General features: G+C 36.9%; 1 protein-coding gene across 1 annotated transcript; it reads right to left on the bottom strand.

The window, feature by feature from the left end:
* Positions 1–13,795: 13,795 nt before the first annotated feature.
* Positions 13,796–17,397, bottom strand: LOC133526829 (uncharacterized). The gene is made up of 4 exons (XM_061863627.1): positions 16,813–17,397; positions 16,324–16,482; positions 15,766–16,050; positions 13,796–15,119 (listed from the first exon to the last, which is right to left on the bottom strand). The coding sequence occupies exons 1-4, from the start codon at positions 16,960–16,962 to the stop codon at positions 14,949–14,951; spliced, it is 765 nt and encodes a 254-aa protein (XP_061719611.1). The 5' UTR covers positions 16,963–17,397; the 3' UTR covers positions 13,796–14,948.
* Positions 17,398–18,185: the final 788 nt, after the last annotated feature.

Raw genomic sequence — 18,185 nt, forward strand, 5'->3', positions numbered from 1 at the left:
AAATTTGGATTCTTAGACGTAATTCACTTTAGTCATTAAAACGATATGAATACCTTGATTATTATATAATTATTGATAGACCTTTGAATGTTATAGTTTAGTATAGTGTAAGTGTTTAATTTTATAGATCTTTTATTAGAGGTGTTAAGCGTTATACTTAACAAAATTTATCTTAGTCTTTATATTTATATCCATAAATCATATAAGTTTACGGGAAACTAAAAGGAGATCCCTATCAGAACTCCGGCTCCAACAAAAAATTACAATAAAAAATCAGCCAAGAGTATGTCGGGCCATGCTCAGTGTAGGGTTCCAATCTGTCAGAATAGGCCAGACCAGGGTTATTAGTTATTAGTAAATTGCAAGTATAAGGGAGTACTTACATTTCGCAGCGCTTTGTACGTATTTTTACGAAGAAGAGAAGACTTTTTGCCATTACTGAAAAACGGCTGGACCGATCATGATCGCTATAGTTTTTATTAAAAGTATATTTATTAAGCTTTAATTTTGCGCTTTTTTTTTCATATTCTTTGGATAAATGGTTTAAAAGTTAGAGGAGCGAAACATATTTTTTTTCTTTCGGGGCGGATATTTCGAGCAGACGACCAGACAGACAGACGGACATGGCGAATCTATAAGTTTAGTTAACTACGGAACCCTAAACAAGTACCTAAGTATAACTTTTTAAATTATTTTATAATTCCCAATAATTTCCTTTTAACATTGTTAATAGCTACAACATCAATAGAAAAACATTTAACCCCAAATACAACCTTAAACCATGTAACACTAAACAGCCCCCGGTCATTATGTAGCGATTTAGCCGGAGCAAGGGTTTAAGGCCTCCAAGAAAATATTTCTAAATTAAAACCCTCGGATTCCGGTAGAGCCGCAAAAATGGGCTACGTAGCACAGAGCCCGGAGCGGACACGTTTTTAACAACGACCTGTTTTTATAAAAGTAAGTTGCCTATTCCAGATGGCAACTGTTTTAAATAAGTATACTGCCTTAGAAAGAGGAGTACCTAGATGTAAAACATTAAAGTAAACCCTTTCTTGTAACAGTATAACATATTCATAGTGGCGGAGTGTTCGGTTAGACATTCGCGACTAGTTACAAGAAAGGCTAACAATACGTTGACATTTTTTAGGAATATTTATTAATCTTAGACGGATTTTACAAAATTTTATTATAATTAACGCTACAATCGTTTAAGTGAAACAAAGCATATCTTCAAAATATTCTCCTGTGATAGACAAACATTAAATGTTGCGGATTAGTACAATTAACCTTTTTAACGCCACGCCTATCGCACGCGGCATGTAATCGTGAACCTTGTCGGTATTCATGAAGGTTGATATTGGACTGTAGCCGCGCGCGTCATATGACGTCTTTGGTGGTCAAAAGGTTAAAACAATTTTTTCCGATTGTTTCCACCTAGTTGCTGATGGGACGGGGACACAGAGAGAGAGGAGTAACTAACTACGAGTACACCGTTTTTCAGCAATTTTCTGCACACTTCATAGATCAAGAATGACCCACTTTCAGAGCATGACATATGAAAATTAATTAGAAGCATTTTTGTATCTAAATTGTTAACAAAACCAAGTCCTTATAATTTTCTGAATTATCAATGTGTAAGTGTAACTATACATAACTCGAATACACGTGTTTAAATAAGTTCAATAAGTACAATGTGTATATGAGTCTACCTATATACATAAGTACTGTGTGTCCATCCAGCTTGGCGCCTTTAAGCTTTAATTAACCCAATCAGTGCCGAGGATGCGCTATCGATCGCTGATTGGGTATATACCTACCTCCAAACATCCTCTTGACTTTAATAATGTTTCATATCATAACATAAAGTAAATACAGTGAAACCTGGATAATTGAGACTTCAAGGGACCTGCAAATTTGTCTCACTTAAAGAGGTATTCCACTTACCCAGGCTCTCAGTTAGCCAGGTATAAATAAATTTCAGTCTCATTTACAGAGGGTTCCATTAATAGAGGTGAGAATAGAGGTTATTTCAGTTATAGAGGTGGTTAGTAAGTTATTTTCTAAACATTATGTTGGTATGAGTTGTGATATTTAACAACAAAAATAGGGTAAAAAAATCCTTGACCTTCAGAACATTGAGTGAACTTTTAAAGTTTATTTAAATTTATTTTGAATGATTCTACAAAGGATAGATTTAGTCACATTATAATAATAGAAAATAAATTTTTGGTTTTTCATGTCTCTTACCAAGATTTTAGCTTTCGTTTCTACAGTTTTAACCACTTAATGGAACTTGACGTCGTTTAAAAACACAATTAACCAAATGAGGAATTTGTGGGTAGAGTAAAAATTAATAGATAACGAGAATTAATCTGGAATAGTCCTAGTTATAGAGGTCATAGATTGACGTTATTTCAGATACAGAGGTCCGTTCCTATGACATTCTGAAAAAACCATTGAACTAAAGTATTCTTGTAAATATAGCCTCAGTAACAGAGGTAAATACACTCTTTGTCTCAATTATAGAGGTAAATGTGACTATAAAATTCAAAATACTAATCTCAGTTATAGAGGTTTGTTACGTCCCACTAACAGAGGTAATTCAGTGCTAAAGTGTTGGGACCGCACCATGAGTCCCAGCTATGGAGGTTTCTCACTTACCCAGGTACCACTTAACCAAGTTTCACTGTAATATTAAATCATGAAGCCCTGGTGGTGGATAATAATTATAATTATAGATGAGACAGGAGCTGAGCGGTTAAGGTGTGCTCATAAAACCAAGCGTTCGAATCCCGGCTCGTACTATACTTTGATACTTTGTTTCACTAATATAATTTGATATTTATTATAATTATTATATGTATATCAGTAATTCAGTCCGTTTTCAGAAAAGGAAGATATTATGGAAATACCTCCGCACATTTACAATCGTATAAAAAAACATAATACCATCAGGATTAGATAACAAACAGCCTGTTTGTAAATAATTTTTAATATGATAAATTTGTGATAAGTAACTCTGTCTATCTGTCTGTTGCCTCGCAAGCTTAATCCGTTAATTGAAATTGAAATTGAACTATTTATTTCAGGTATTGTACCCATATATGTAAGATTAGTTACAAATTTTCTTAAAGACTATGTTAATAACTTAAAGGATACTAACCACAGTATTTTTTTTTTAGAGTTCCGTACCCAAAGGGTCAAATGGGACCCTATTACTGAGACTCCGCTGTCCGTCCGTCCTTCCGTCCGTCCAGCCGTCCGTCTGTCACCAGACTGTATCTCATGAACCGTGATAGTTAGCCAGTTGAAATTTCTACAGATTATGGATTTCTGTTGCCGCTATAACAACAAATACTAAAAAGAGAATAAAATAAATATTTCTTTCCAGTTTCGAGGTTCCCATCCAATCACCGAACGTCGTCAACGTCGGGCGGGGTCAGTACTTGGATGGGTGACTGTTTTTATAGATAATGGTACGGAACCCTTCCTGTGCAAGTCCAACTCGCACTTGGACGGTTTTTTTTCCATTTTATTTACAATAACAATATACATAATGGATATATATACAGAAGATTGCTATAACTAACTTAAATCTAAAATAGGCCCTTGAAGCATTCTACCAAAGATGCTGGCGGCATTTCCTCGTTGTATCGCAATACTGATACGTTGTGCGAGGCAGCCGCCAACTCTTCGGTCACCAGTTACGTCAACCAGATGCTTCGCGATTTCTGCAAAAAAACTAGTGCGCGCTGGGACTCATGGACCTAGAGTTTCAACGTGAAAGGGTACGAAGTAATATAATCTTTATTATTTAGGTTATTTTACTGTTTGTTATTATATTACTTGCTTACTTTTGATAAAATAAACATACTTTTCACCTTACCTATGTAAATGTACCTACCTACAGTGGATTTCGGATATAAGGACGAAGGGACCACCATAATTTCGCCGTTATTTCCGAAAATCGTTATAGGGAAAGGTTAACAGATAAAGACACGTATATGTAAATTTAACTCCAAAACATCAGTACGTTTCGAAAGAGTGTTCACGCTGTTTCACTACCTAGCTACTCGTAACATCTACCTATAAACAAAAGATAATCTAGAAAGTAAAGCTCTTCGTCCTTTGACTAGTCCGGTCGCAATATCTGGCATGGGATTTCTAGGAATTTGTTACAAATGGTTTATTAAAAACCGTCGCTACACCCGAATTCGCTATTTTAACATGAATCGTGTACAGTATGCATTATTAAATTCATGGGACTTTGATTTTATGTCGCTATAACCAAGGTCGTAATAAATGAAATCCACTGTACTTGCACAAAGAGTTGCATTGTACCCAGTTAATGCTAATAAACGGTGTGCTCATCAAACGTCCAAACGTCACCATTTATTTTATGCAAAGTAATTAACGATAATGATTACGTTGGCTTATTTAAACGAGAAACTATCATCGCACACTCCATCAGCAGTCAGAAACTTCATAGACATTATTAGCCTTCTAGCTATAATTTACACGGTTTTACGTTAGTGTAACTGACAGAAACATTGCTTAAGGATGACTCACGCTACACCGGGCCGTGTCAGTTCCGGAGCTTCCGGGCCTCCGGGGCGTTCTTTTCTATGGAAAGCGTCACGTGATCACCTGTCATCTGTCATAGTCGTCATAGAAAAGTAAGCGCCGGAAGCTCCGGCCCGGACACGGCCCGGTGTAGCGTGAGTCATCCTTTACTCACAGATACAACTGTTACATGTCTGGTTATTGTTTATTTTGTGCATTTGCAATAATACCTACTTGTATTTCATTTACATGGACGAACATTTACCTACTTCCTTAATTGCAAGTTAAATATTTTTGGTACATAATGAATGAGTTGCTAGCATGGAGAAACAGTCCAAATACTCTAGGGAGATACCTGAACGTGATGATCTGATGTTGGTATGATCACGATGATGTTTATGCCGAGATTTAATTATAAAATCTAAATAACGGAGCTCAATTTGAAATCTTTTTGTTGGCAACAATGTGGAAGGAGGAAAAATGTATCAACTTTATATAACCAACTCTACTCACGATTCACGCTATCACAGAGTTTTTCCGCATCACCCCAGACTAGGCCAATGCAACACCCGCGACGTGTGAACACTACAAATAGCCGTTTATCTTAAGTATGTACATACATAAATACCTAACTAAGGTGTCCAGCGAGCCTTTAGGACATTCTCCATAACACGATCATAAATATAACGTAAGTGTCGGTCGTAGAACCAATCACCATAACAAGACTTTTATTTATTCTAAAGCAAAGCTCATTTACTTGGCTCATAAATGGCAGCAGGCATTCGAAAGCGGGGACTGATATAGTCTAGACAGGCCGGGTTCGTTTAATGACGTGAGAATGTCACATAAAAGTGCAAATCAGCTTCTAATGCGAGGGGACGACATATTGGTCGACGGTCGTAGTCGCCGGTTAAGGACTGCAAAAAGGTTTCGCGTCGCAACCGAGTTTGCCTGCCGGGACAACATTAGCCTTCGTGACAACAGAATAGTGTAAAGTCGGATTCTATTTTACTTTTTAATAGGGATGTACCGACTATTTGGCCACATTTGTAGTCGGCAAAAAAGGCCAATTAGTCGGTCTATTATTTTTTGCATAAAAACAGGATATAAACGTTGGTAATGCACAACCATATATTTTATTAAAAGACGATTAGACATGTTTCTGAATACCCTTAGCTACGAAGACACAGAAAAAATATTAAAATAAATCGAAAATGGGAAAATGGGAGGGGGTTAGGGTCGGCAACGCGCATGTAACTCCTCTGTATGTGGGAGGAAGAACGTGTCCCAAAAACCTTTAAAATATCTCGAATTAAGGCCCTCTACAAGAACAAAGGTGACCGTGCAGACTGCAACTCTTATCGTGGTATCTCACTCTTAACAGCTTCCGGAAAAGTATTTGCCAAAGTCCTCTTTAACCGCCTTATGAAGCTCTCTGATGTGATTTTGCCTGAAACACAGTTCGGCTTCCGATCTAATCGGGGAACCTGTGAGGCCATTTTTTCATTGCGTCAACTGCAAGAGAAAAGCAGAGAACAAGGTCAAAATTTGTACCTCTGCTTTGTTGACCTTGAGAAGGCATTTGATTTGACAGTGTTTCCCGTGAAGCCCTGTGGATGATGTTGGCAAAATTAGGATGCACGGATAAATTCATACGCCTAGCTCTTGCATGACTACACGGAATGCTACGTCGCTGTAGGTGTCGATGAGTCGAGTTTTTTCCCCGTTACCTGTGGGGTAAAGCAGGGGTGCATGCACCTTCACTTTTCGCCCTATACTTCGCAGTAGTTGTCCGTGAAGTTTTGCAAAGTCAAGATACACCGAGAGGAATTCGCATTTGCTTTCACACCGACAGCAACCTCTTCAACCTAGCTAGGTTCAAGGCAGGCATTAAAGTTTCGTACGCTGTGGTCTCCGAGATCATGTATGCGGACGACTTATGCTTTCTTTCGGAGTCCGCAGGTGACCTTCAGCAGCTTGTCACTGACTTTCATCAATCTTGCTGCACGTTTGGTCTAAAGGTCAGTGTGAACAAGACAAAGGTTATGTCTCTGGATATTCATGGTCAGGAAACACTGACAGTCACACTTGGCGCAGATTTGTTGAAGCAGGTACCCAAGGTAACCAAAGTTCCGTTACCTGGGGACTACGGTAACATCTTCATGGGACCTGGATGCGGTGATTAACAGCAGGATCAGAGCTGCTGGTGCAGTATTTGGTAAGCTGGATGCCAAGGTCTTCCGCTCGCATGACCTAAAGCTAGCTACAAAGATCTCCATAAACTTGGCGGTGGTGTTGCCTAACATACTATGAAACGTGGACCGTATATTGTTGTCACATCCGCACACTAGATCGATTCCATCTTAAATGCCTCCGTAAGATCTTAAAGATCAGCTGGTCCAACCGACTGCGGACGAACAGCGAAGTCCTACGGAAAGCTGGCGTGGGTTCATGGAATCGAAGTCTACCTCATGCGACGACAGTTACGTTGAAGCGGCTACGTTTCAAGAATGGTGGGGGGTCGAGTGGCCAAGCGCGTCTTTTATTCCGAGTTGGAGGAAGGCAAGCGAAGGCAAGGCGGAAAACTCCTCAACTACAAGGACGTGACGGAGAAGCAGGCCGCCAACCGCCCTGGGTGGAGATCCTTGATCAAGAAACAAACGGTTTTTTTTAAATCCCGTCGTCGAACAGAACTGGACAACAAGAGGGATGAGCTGTAAGCCCGACCAGCAGCGGTGACCACCACTAAACATTCGGGTTATTTTCGGGTCTCTATTGTTTCCCATAAAGTTTTAAGACATAATGTATTGTTTGTCCGCATTTTCTTTAGTCATAATTTGGTTTTTCTCAGAAACGCGTAACTTTTTAGGATTGCCATAAAACAAACCTAACCTAACCTAACCTATCTATAGGATAACCTAACGAAAATCCTGAAAAGTTAACGGTTTCAGAGTTATGGCTAATGATAATCTGACTATCATTACATTATAACTTTCAATAATTACCTATGCTAAACAAAGGGATCCGGTTATATTTTCTATTATCGTGGCGCCAATTTACAGGTTTAAATTGAAGGTACAATACCATTACATTGTAAGAAGCTAAGGACTAAATGAAATATAATTTATCTAATTTGATTTCCTCCGTCTTAAAAAGCAATTTTAGTATATTTAGTCACGGGGATCGTAATGTTATTAAGCGTCGTACTTAAGTTCTTGGGTTTCGTTTAAATTCGTAAATTAAGTCAAGCGTATTTGCGGTATTCTGCGTGGGTGCCACGGGGACGGTTTACGGACTTTACAGCTTAATCTATCGGTTTTCACTTTTAATTTAAATTGAGTTGGTAACCAAATAATGCTTGAAATTGAGGTGCAGTTACAAAATATTTAATTTGAACGTTGTTTCAAATTAAAAGTTTTGTACGCACGGGTTACTTTAATAGGTGGACAGAAATGTTTAGACCAATAATTTTAAGATACGTGTTTAAAAACCACTTTTAAAATTAAAGTGTGAATATCGAGACCAGATTATTTAACAGAATTCAATCGTGATACATATAGGTACCTATCTAAAGGAAATAACATTCTTAAGTACGTACTTAAGAATGTTATTAATTCATAACATTAAGTACTTAATGTTATGATTTCTTATTTCAAACTATTGTTTCATTTGCGTGTAGTATTAGCCTCCATTATAAACCTAGTCTCGTGTTTGAGCCGAAATAAAGCAGAATTATTAACAATAGAAGCTATCTACGAGCCCAGTTCCAATTAATCATTGTAGAGCATTTCACAGAGATTTAAATCGAAGTATCGTTCTAGTTTTGTACAAATGAGGAGCAACAATCACCGTTAATTTCTATTGAGTGTGTTTACCGAGTGGGTATCAATGGCGCTCGAACAATAGCGTTCAACAGTCAAGTGTAACAATTCAGCTCGTAGGTAGCGGACAAAGGCTGGTTGGGGATGTGGACGGGCGGAGCGGACGCGAGAGCGGGAGCGGGTAAACGTTGCTTATGGAAGGTACCTACTCAAAGGAAGGCAGTCAAAAGATTTAATTTGTGACCCATTTCATACCTTGTTGCAGTGATAATAGTATGAGGTCTCTAGCGAATAGCGATGTTTGTCACTGTGACAAGGTACGAAATGGATCATAAATTAAATCTTTTAATTGTAGAGGTACCTACAATGTTGCCCAATAGTCACAAATATCACATAAATATTTCGTCAATTTTGGCCTCCTTCTTAGCCAATAATGTGCCTGACTTATGACTTGGGCACACTAGATCGATTTATATTTGACTTTATAATGCAAGGAGAAACTACTAACGACTATAAATTAAATGAAACATAACTTTTAACTTAGAGCCTTGGTAACACTGGGAAGGTACGGGTACGACCCTCAACAGGACCGTAAAGTGAAACAATTTTGCTCGTAGCGTATAATAGTAGCTTTAGAATGGCGGACAAGACGCGGAATTGGGTAATGAAAAACGGCCTAAACTCAACAGTTACGAGTAAGTGTAACAATTCAGCGCATAGCGTAGGTAATATGAAGCACGAACCGAACAATACCATTGAAGCGTACGCTGCAGTGGGTAGAAATAAGAAAGGTATAAGAAATGATGCTCAAGTCAACGCTCCAGTGTAAAAAATTAGTGTTAACATGTTGGACCTATAAAGTATGAATGAGGCAGTTCTCAGCGAACCAAATACGTAAACAAAATACTAGTCCTGACCTGTACCCCTAGTGTAAAATATTTTCGACAGCGAAACGTGACGTACGCGTTTGCGTTAAGTGTCATTTTGTATGAGATTTTTGACTTTCCAAAACGTCCCGCTTGGCGCGCTGTTCAAAAACCTATACAAAATGAGACTAAACGCAAACGCGTACGTCACGTTTCAAAATCGAATTTAGTTACACTAGGGGTACTGAAAACAAGTATAATCCGCCATTCCGTTAATCTCAGTCCGCACTAAATCGCGGCTCGGAGCGATATGAAATTTTATTAACGAGGCTCGGGGCCGGCAAGACGCGTGAACCCGCGAGTAATTCACACGCGGCCAACAACAACGCAACCCTAGCGGTAGGGCTGCCTATTTGCTGTTATAAATAATGATGGATAGGATATGAAGGAAACATAAAAAAATATAGAGGAATGGATAAGATGCTGTAGGTATTTGTATTTTGTTTGTAATTTACGAAAACTAATACCTATGCAAGTCGACATTCAGAAAAACAGGGCATTTTGAACTTACGCCCAAACTAAACAAAATAAAAGTAATTTACACCCGGCCAAGAATATAACACAGCCCTAGTGGTAGGGCTGCCTCTGCCTATTAAATGTTATAAATTACGATGGTCATGAAGGAAAAATATAAAGGTATATTGAAGAGTGGAATTACATGTTGTATTTGTATGTGGTTAGCAGTTTCCACTAAAGCAGCTTACTAAGTATAGGCACCTAAGTATATTATAGGAAATATAATTTATAAGTATGTGAAATACACACTTGTGTTAAAATTAATATGATAGGATTTTTGCTTATAGACAAATACATAAATTTATGGAGTGTAATAGACAAAATAAATAAGTACATAAGTAAATAAGTATTCAATAGGAATAACATATCAGGATTTTATAATTCTAGAAGTACCTACACAACGAATAAATAAATAAATAGGTAGTACCTAAGTTGATAAAAAATCAATTTCCCAAAAACGATTGCGGTGCGCTCACAAATATTAATTGTTTGATTTAATTTTTTTTATTACTACACATATATAAATAAATATATGGATATCTTACACTAATTGACTAAGCCCCACAGTAAGCTCAAGAAGGCTTGTGTTGTGGGTACTCAGACAACGACAAATATATTATATTTACTAGAAAATTCGTGAGTAGGGAAGGTATCTAATGCTTGAAAACGGAATATTCTGTGGGAAACCTAGGTATAGATAAGTACCTAATATTTATACAAAGTTATCTCTTTTACTTATTTATTTCAACTTTATTGCACAAATAAAGTAAATTAATCCATATCCTTATCAGTATCCTTTTTATAGCCCATGACCTAGGACAGTTTGTTCCGTTCATCATATCAGCCTTCTAACGGACGTCATATACATGGACGTATATCGGTTACTGCAAGAAAACTAGTAGGCATTGTAACACCAGCAAGCCGTAACTGCTTATTCAGTCTCCTGTTTCGTATGCATACGCGAATCAGCCTTCAGACACGTGACATTCAACGAAATAGAAAAATCGCTCGCCCCCAAAACATAACTCCAAAAAATAACTGACAACCCTATCTGGCGGTTTCCTCACGCCCCTCTGGCCGCAAACTGAGTTATTTATCGCCCCACCCCTTCCCCCACAGGAACAGGAAATACCCGCACGTATTTTTACTGCCGGTTGAAAGAGCGACATCTCTCGAGGGGTGGGCGCACTGGGACCACGAATTTGAAAGTGCCGTCTCTTTCGCTCGCTTTATCCCTTTGCTAAGGTGTGACGAGGGTAAGATGAAGAGTTTCGCAGTTAGAAACGGAGAGCAGGTACCTGACGAACTTGACGTGTCCATTTATGCAAACTGCGACTTCATTTATTTTAGGGACGTAACGTGACATAGTTCGAGGCAGGATGTAGCGATTACGTCGACCATGTTTACAAAACTTGTTGAAGTTACCTACTGTAATATGTATTTTAACAATAGGTAATGTTAAAATAACGAGCTGTTGAAGCGATGTTTATTATAAGTCTGTTTTAAATGGGGAAGGAAATCTTCCAGAATAGGTCGATAAGCGGCACAGTGCGTCATTGTTTTCGCAATGCCCCACTGTATTTGCGGTCTGTATGGCTATTTGTTAGTCAATTAGTGGCTAAGCCATGTCGAGATGTGTGCGCTCACCGGAAACTGCTTTTTTTATTGCCTCTGTTGTTAACAGAGTATAGGTAAAACATTATAATTAACACAATTTAAACCACAAAGCGATAAGTGTAGCGCAAACAGCTTCAAGGATAATAAAATCCGTATATAAAAGCCGACATTCAATTAATACCGTGAAAAGCTTGTTGATTTAAATAAATCGAAGGGTTATCGAGGCTTGAATGATTTTGAAATTAAAAAAGGAATCTCTGGGAGGGTCTCCCCTCGGGTATCGGGTATGTGTGCCACTAGCCCCTTCCCCTTTTTTCGCGGCGCTCGGTGACACCTCGCGGGTCAAGTGAGGGGAGGCAGGGGACGCTAATTCCACGCGCGTGACCGCACCCCGCGCTCCCCGAGGGCTTAACCCCGTACGGATATATCGTTTCGTCATGTAATTTTTTTTTTTTTTACAGTTACAGCAGGTAGTGAAATCTATATTAGGTACTCATTTTGGGTAGCTACGATTTTTTAGCATTAGAAAGAAGGTAAGCGATCTTGACGTGTATTTTAACTAAAAAACAATTCTGAAAAATAAGTCGTAACAAACATGAAACAATTATAAGTCATATATGATTATTTACATTCTTTTGCTTTCATAAGTAATATAAAGTAATTTTTTAAACAGCGTCATTCAATCATTTTCAATAAAAAACACGTCGAGATTGTTTTACCTTTTTTCTAACGCTAAAAAGACTATACTAGCAGACGCCGATATTCCTTCCTGGCAGCAGCAGGAGAACAGCATACGTTTAGGTATGTGTAAAATGGCATCTGACACACGAAGGTATAATACATTTTTGGATAAAGTACTATTACATATGTAACACTGAATGTTCCTGGAATGGACCACTTAGAGATCATACCAATAGCAAAAAGTGACATATCATTTATGAAAGTATAATACTTTAGAATGTTTTGAGGTATTCCAGTTGGTTGTATTACTTGTATTTCAGGATTGCTGAGGCCCAATTCACCCGGCCCGAAGGCCCCCTCCAGCCAACACTGGAGGGTTCATCATACATAGCTGTTAACCACTATACGAGTTTTCGCCCGCGAGGCTATTGGTTCCTGGCTCGCGTTCTATATGCAATAAGAACGAAATAAACGTGGCTCGACTCGGCCGACGCCTTACGACTCGACGACACCTTTTTGACTCTAATATTGCGATTGCCAAACGAACTCAACCAAACCGCGAGCGTCCGCCGCTCAGCGTTCCCCAGGGCTTGCGTTCATACGGTAAAATAAAAAGGCCGATCCGACTCCCGCCGATTAGCGCGCCCGGGGAAATTAAAAGTATTTTATTCCGTCATTAATTCCCCTTTTGTTTGTTATGAATAATGCCCGAGATATGGGGCGTTTTTCACGGCGCGTTGTTCAACGTAAGGACGGTTTGTGAAGGGTGCTTGCTGATGGGGTTGTAAAAATTGTAAACATGTGGTTTTTGATTTAAATTTACACTATCGCTGAATCTGAATCCCTCATCATTCTTTTCAATATTTCAACATGAAGATTATCAGCGATCATATAGCCATTTTTTTAAACTGAATTACGAGTCGAAATGCATTCAATAATTTAAGTAATTTTTTTTAAACATATTTATTTTAAAATCTGCTTTTTGTGAACACAGAAAATATCTCTTTGCAAGTAGATATTAAAATTAATATCTTCGTTGATTCTACCTGAACAGCATATATTTTTACTTAATTAATAAAAATCCCAGAATTTTGTATAGGTCCAATTCGTTAATTAAACCCCAACAGTAAAAATGGTGTTATTGAATATTTGTGACTTTTATCGATAAAAAAACCTTGTCTGACTCAGGTAAACTGACTCATCTCAGCTAGGAGAGAAAGGTATAGGTAGGTATATTTGGATTTGGAATTAACGAGCACTCATTTAAAACTATTCTATACTGAAATGCGCAATGTACCCATCTAACAATCGTTAACAAACGTTATCGAAACATATTTGGGGTGTTATTCTCGACAATATTTCACGCTACATATTCTCGCAACGCATAGAATAATGTAGGTCCAGTCGGCACGACGTCCGCGGAATGGGTCAGCAGATCTGTTTGTTACACACAACGTACCACATGTCCAGTATAAATGTCACCTCCCTTTACTAATGATTGCTACGAAGCTGAAGTTCAAGTTATACTAGACTTTCCGAGTTGAAATGTGGAGGTGAATAGTGCAGCAAGCAGATGCCACCACACTGCCGGATTACCGCGTTTGCGTGCATCTGTTACATAACATGGAAGACGAAAGCAGAGACACGTATGTTAATAGACTGGTACCTATTCTACACTGAAAAAAATTTTTGATCATTTTAACTAAGATCTTGTTTATTAAAATCATGTATCTTGTCTCCATATGAGCCTGTCAAGATCATGACTACTGTGACAAAGAGAATTTAGTTAAAATGTTCTTAGTTCCGGCTATCAAGTACTGTTGTAGAATTAATAAACACTGATTAGTTAGTTTCATTAATTATCTTGTCCAGTATAAGCATTAAACCTTAATATATTAATAAAGTTCATTTGTAGATTCAAGTAATCGCACAGTTGTATTCAATTAGATAATAGTTAGATTTAACCAAGACGCTTAGTTGAGTTTATCTAAATAATGCTTGCTTTAAAGAAGGCCACTTGTTTACGTCAATTATTATGTTGTTATACGCAAGCATTAATCTTTATTATAACAACAAAATAATTTATAGAATCACTCAAGATCCTATAGCTTAATCAACTAAGATAAGAGTTATCCGAATAATGAAAGTGGTCCAATGTGTCAAGTAATCGCAGTTGTATTTAATGAGATAATAGTTGATTTAACCAAGACGCTTAGTTGAGTCTATCTAAATAATGCTTGCTTCAAAGAAGGCCACTTGTTTATGTCAATTATTATGTTGTTATACGCAAGCATTAAACTTTATAATAACAACAAAATAATTTATAGAATCACTCAAGATCCTATAGCTTCATCAACTAAGATAAAAGTTCATTCAACTAAGATCTAGGCTAGTTTGACTTTGAGGTTTGTTTGAATCTATTAAGAATGATTTGTTGATGTAGTCACGACAGGAAATAGATTCAATTAAGATCTTTTTCAAGGTAGTTGGTAGGTACTCATGACTACCTAACCGTCGTATGTACTAGGTGTATGCGAATCCATGTAACTTACATAGATATTTACTAAGTGTACACACAGTACACTATGTACTTAGTAAATGCCTATGTATGTTACATGAATTCGCTTACACTTGATAAAAACGACGATTTAGGTAGTCACCAATATACTACCTACCTTGAAAAAGTTCTTAATTGAATCCTTGTACCTAGGAGATTATAAAAAAAAATACATTACGTAATTATTTCTTTATTTTTCTTTCTTTACAATACTTACTTACATTAATACCTAATAGGAGGACTCAACCTTAATGTTGTTTATTGTCATAAAAACCTTAGTTGTTTACCAACTAAGGTTTTTATGACAATAAATTTATTCTTTATTCTTGGCATTGGTCTTGGTGATAAAGAAGATGGTCCTGGGCTTTCTTCTCTGTTTCTTTTTTTTGTTGTCAAGGATCCTAATTGTTGGAAGCGCCTCCTTCTGTTCAGTACCTTGAATAATAAAAAACACTGTGTGTCAGGCAAGCACAGAGTAAACTTTCGTTTAAGCACATGCTACGTAAGCACTTTTTGGATAAGCTTCGTGATTGATTTTTAGTAGGTATGATATTTTCTACAGGTACATAGAGAGTGAATATGTATATGTAAGTTTATTATACAACCTATTTAAGTTTATTTAACATAATATGTATAACATAGAATATTGTTGTTTTATTTCAATAATCTCTCTCACGTATTGTTCTTTAAAGCACCTTTAATTACTGTTTCTATTTAGTCCAATGGTTGACTGGTAGAGAATGCCTAAAGGCATTAAGTCCGCCGTTTGTACATTATTTGTAATACTTGTGCAATAAAGTTTAAATAAATAAATAAATAAATAAATAAGTATCTGGGACATTAGATACTGAAGCTTAGATTTATTTAATTGAGAACAAAATTAAAATTGACAAATTATTAATATATAACTACTATTTGCCTACTAATAAAATGGATAAAAATTAAAATTACCTAATTGTGAATTAAAACTAAACTCTAAAATAAATGTAAAAAGTAGGTACTTAAGTACATTAATTTTCAAGGACACAGGAACACTACCATGGTACAAAATATGCTTGAAAATCAGTGGTCATCCACCTACCTGATGTACGAGTTTGCCTCTTGCTTGAAGAACTGCGCCAGACGCAGTAGTACATGCAGGGATATAATACGTTGTGGTCCTTTCACCCGGAAAGAGTTCACTTATCAATTTTGTCCACTTGAAATAAATTTGACCAACTATTGGTGAATTTTTGTTCTCATTTAATATTTCTTTGGCAATCACAGACGCTAATAAATTTCTAGTAGCATCTCCATCTAAGCTACCGCCTTTATAAATTAGAAGTGAAGAAGTTTCGAGTGATTGTTTCAATAAATTTTCAAGTATCTGAAAGAAAATATTAGTAGGTAAGTAGGTACATAGGTATAAATTCAAAACAGAGATGGAATATTTTTTCACCTGTAGGTATGTAAACCTGTAATAAATCTATGTAGATAGATACATAATCCTATCCTACCCTATTAGGTAACTATTATTTTTTTTAATTTAATATTATAAATGCAAAAGTTCCAACTAAGACGGGGACGGAGGCTAAAAGCTAATTATTAAAAGTATATCTGTACTACTTAAATGATCTGCTTAATATTTTATCATACATACCCCAGTTTGAGTTCCTTTTCCTAATTGTTGATGACTTGTTGTACTTGCAGTATTTTCTTTTGTCTCAGGGTTGTCTAATGGTATTACCTCTACAACACATTCAGATAGTTCGTCAGTTTCCTTCAAGCAATCAAACTGCAAGTTTGACAAATCCAGGCCCTGTAAACAATAATTCATAATAATAATTTGACTTAAGTCTAATAATACAATCCTAGTCTCACAGTCTCTGCCCCACTGCTGGGCAAAGTCCTCCCTCCCTCCTCATATTGATACCTACTTATTCTACATATCTAAGTAGGTAGCTATGTAAGCTACCGCCAAGTAGGTACCTAGTAGGTCAAGACAAACCAACAATCTGTTGCATGGTTGCGCTGGATAAGATGCTGACTGTACCTATCTAGATACCACCTAACTAATAGGTAAGTTGTCAATATAACATTTTACAAATAGGTACTTAGGTACCCAAACAAAATCACATAAAAAACTTACCGAAAAAGATGGTATACTAGTATCGTTTATTGGCAAAAACTCATTTTTCCACGAACGCCAACACCTTGTAAATAGCACCCTTGGTCCTGCCTGCGGAATAAGGTCCTTCAAGTCCTCTCGAGTCAGAGCCGATAACGCCTGGATTGTCATCCGCTGTTCTAAAAGCAAGTTTCATCATTTAACTTATGCTTTTACGTCAGTAAGTAAGTGCAAGTGGATGTGTGAAATGTATCGTAACAGAACAAGGTAGGTACATTTCATGAGTTACATTATGCCTGTTAAAACAACTTTTGATTTGGATCGTCACATATTTCTATGGTACTTACCTGTAAAAATTGGTAATAAGTCGTGTAGCTCCCAGGTCTTCAAAAGTTCGGCAACGTCATCCATTTCTGACTGGACCACAACAACACAAAATCACTATCAATACGTAAGTATCAGTAAGCGGATCACTAAATAGAGGCTTCAGGCTGCGCTCGCGTTGCCAGAGGCAGAACTCCACTTCACAATGCTCAGAGCTGTGGCGCTATTGAAGCGTCGCCGGAAAATGCGCGTGGCGGCAGACGGCAAGTCGAGACGCGCCGCGCGCGGGGGAAAGGAGACGCGTGGGGGGACTCGCTCTTATTAGTTTCAGTCAAATCTTATTTGAATCTACTAAGAAGATTGTTAGGTATAACGTACCTAGTTGAACACAACTATCACTTTATATGATTAAAATAACTTATTATAATTTGTAAATGCTATCATTATGTTTATTCAAACAATAACTTAATTATGTTTAATTTTATAATCAACATTGTTTATATACCACATAAATTATTTGCAGTAACATTGTAAATAATTAATACGACTAAATACTAAATAATTGGTGCTACTAAAGAAAATGGTAGATATTACATTTTGTCTTGTTTTGTTCTACTTCATAGCGTCTTTAATGTAACATATCCAGTTATTATTTTAACTTTGCGCCTCGTTAATATAATAGACATAAATGGTTAATGCATGCACAGAGTCTTTGCAAGTGTAAATTATAGAAAATAACTAATTTAACGAGTGTAGTGTATGAATTCAAAAAAGTATTAGTTGTGTTTATAAAAAGTTTTTATTACATCAACAATTTACTTGTGTGTAACTTCAAACATATTCAGGTTTCTGTTACAACTACATGGTTTTGGTTTCAGTAAACAATAATAAGGTCATTTCAATTATTTTAACGCCAACTAAGAGAAAATGCTACTTAGTTGGAGTTCATTTTTTTCAGTGTATATTCAAACTTGCGTTCATCATCGATGAAGATCATATGAAGATAGTGCCACCACGCGCTATATTATTATTTTTAATAGCGAGCTTTTACAGTCACAGACACCTAAAGT

Source organism: Cydia pomonella, chromosome 17, assembly GCF_033807575.1.
Source record: "Cydia pomonella isolate Wapato2018A chromosome 17, ilCydPomo1, whole genome shotgun sequence".
NCBI lineage: Eukaryota > Metazoa > Arthropoda > Insecta > Lepidoptera > Tortricidae > Cydia > Cydia pomonella.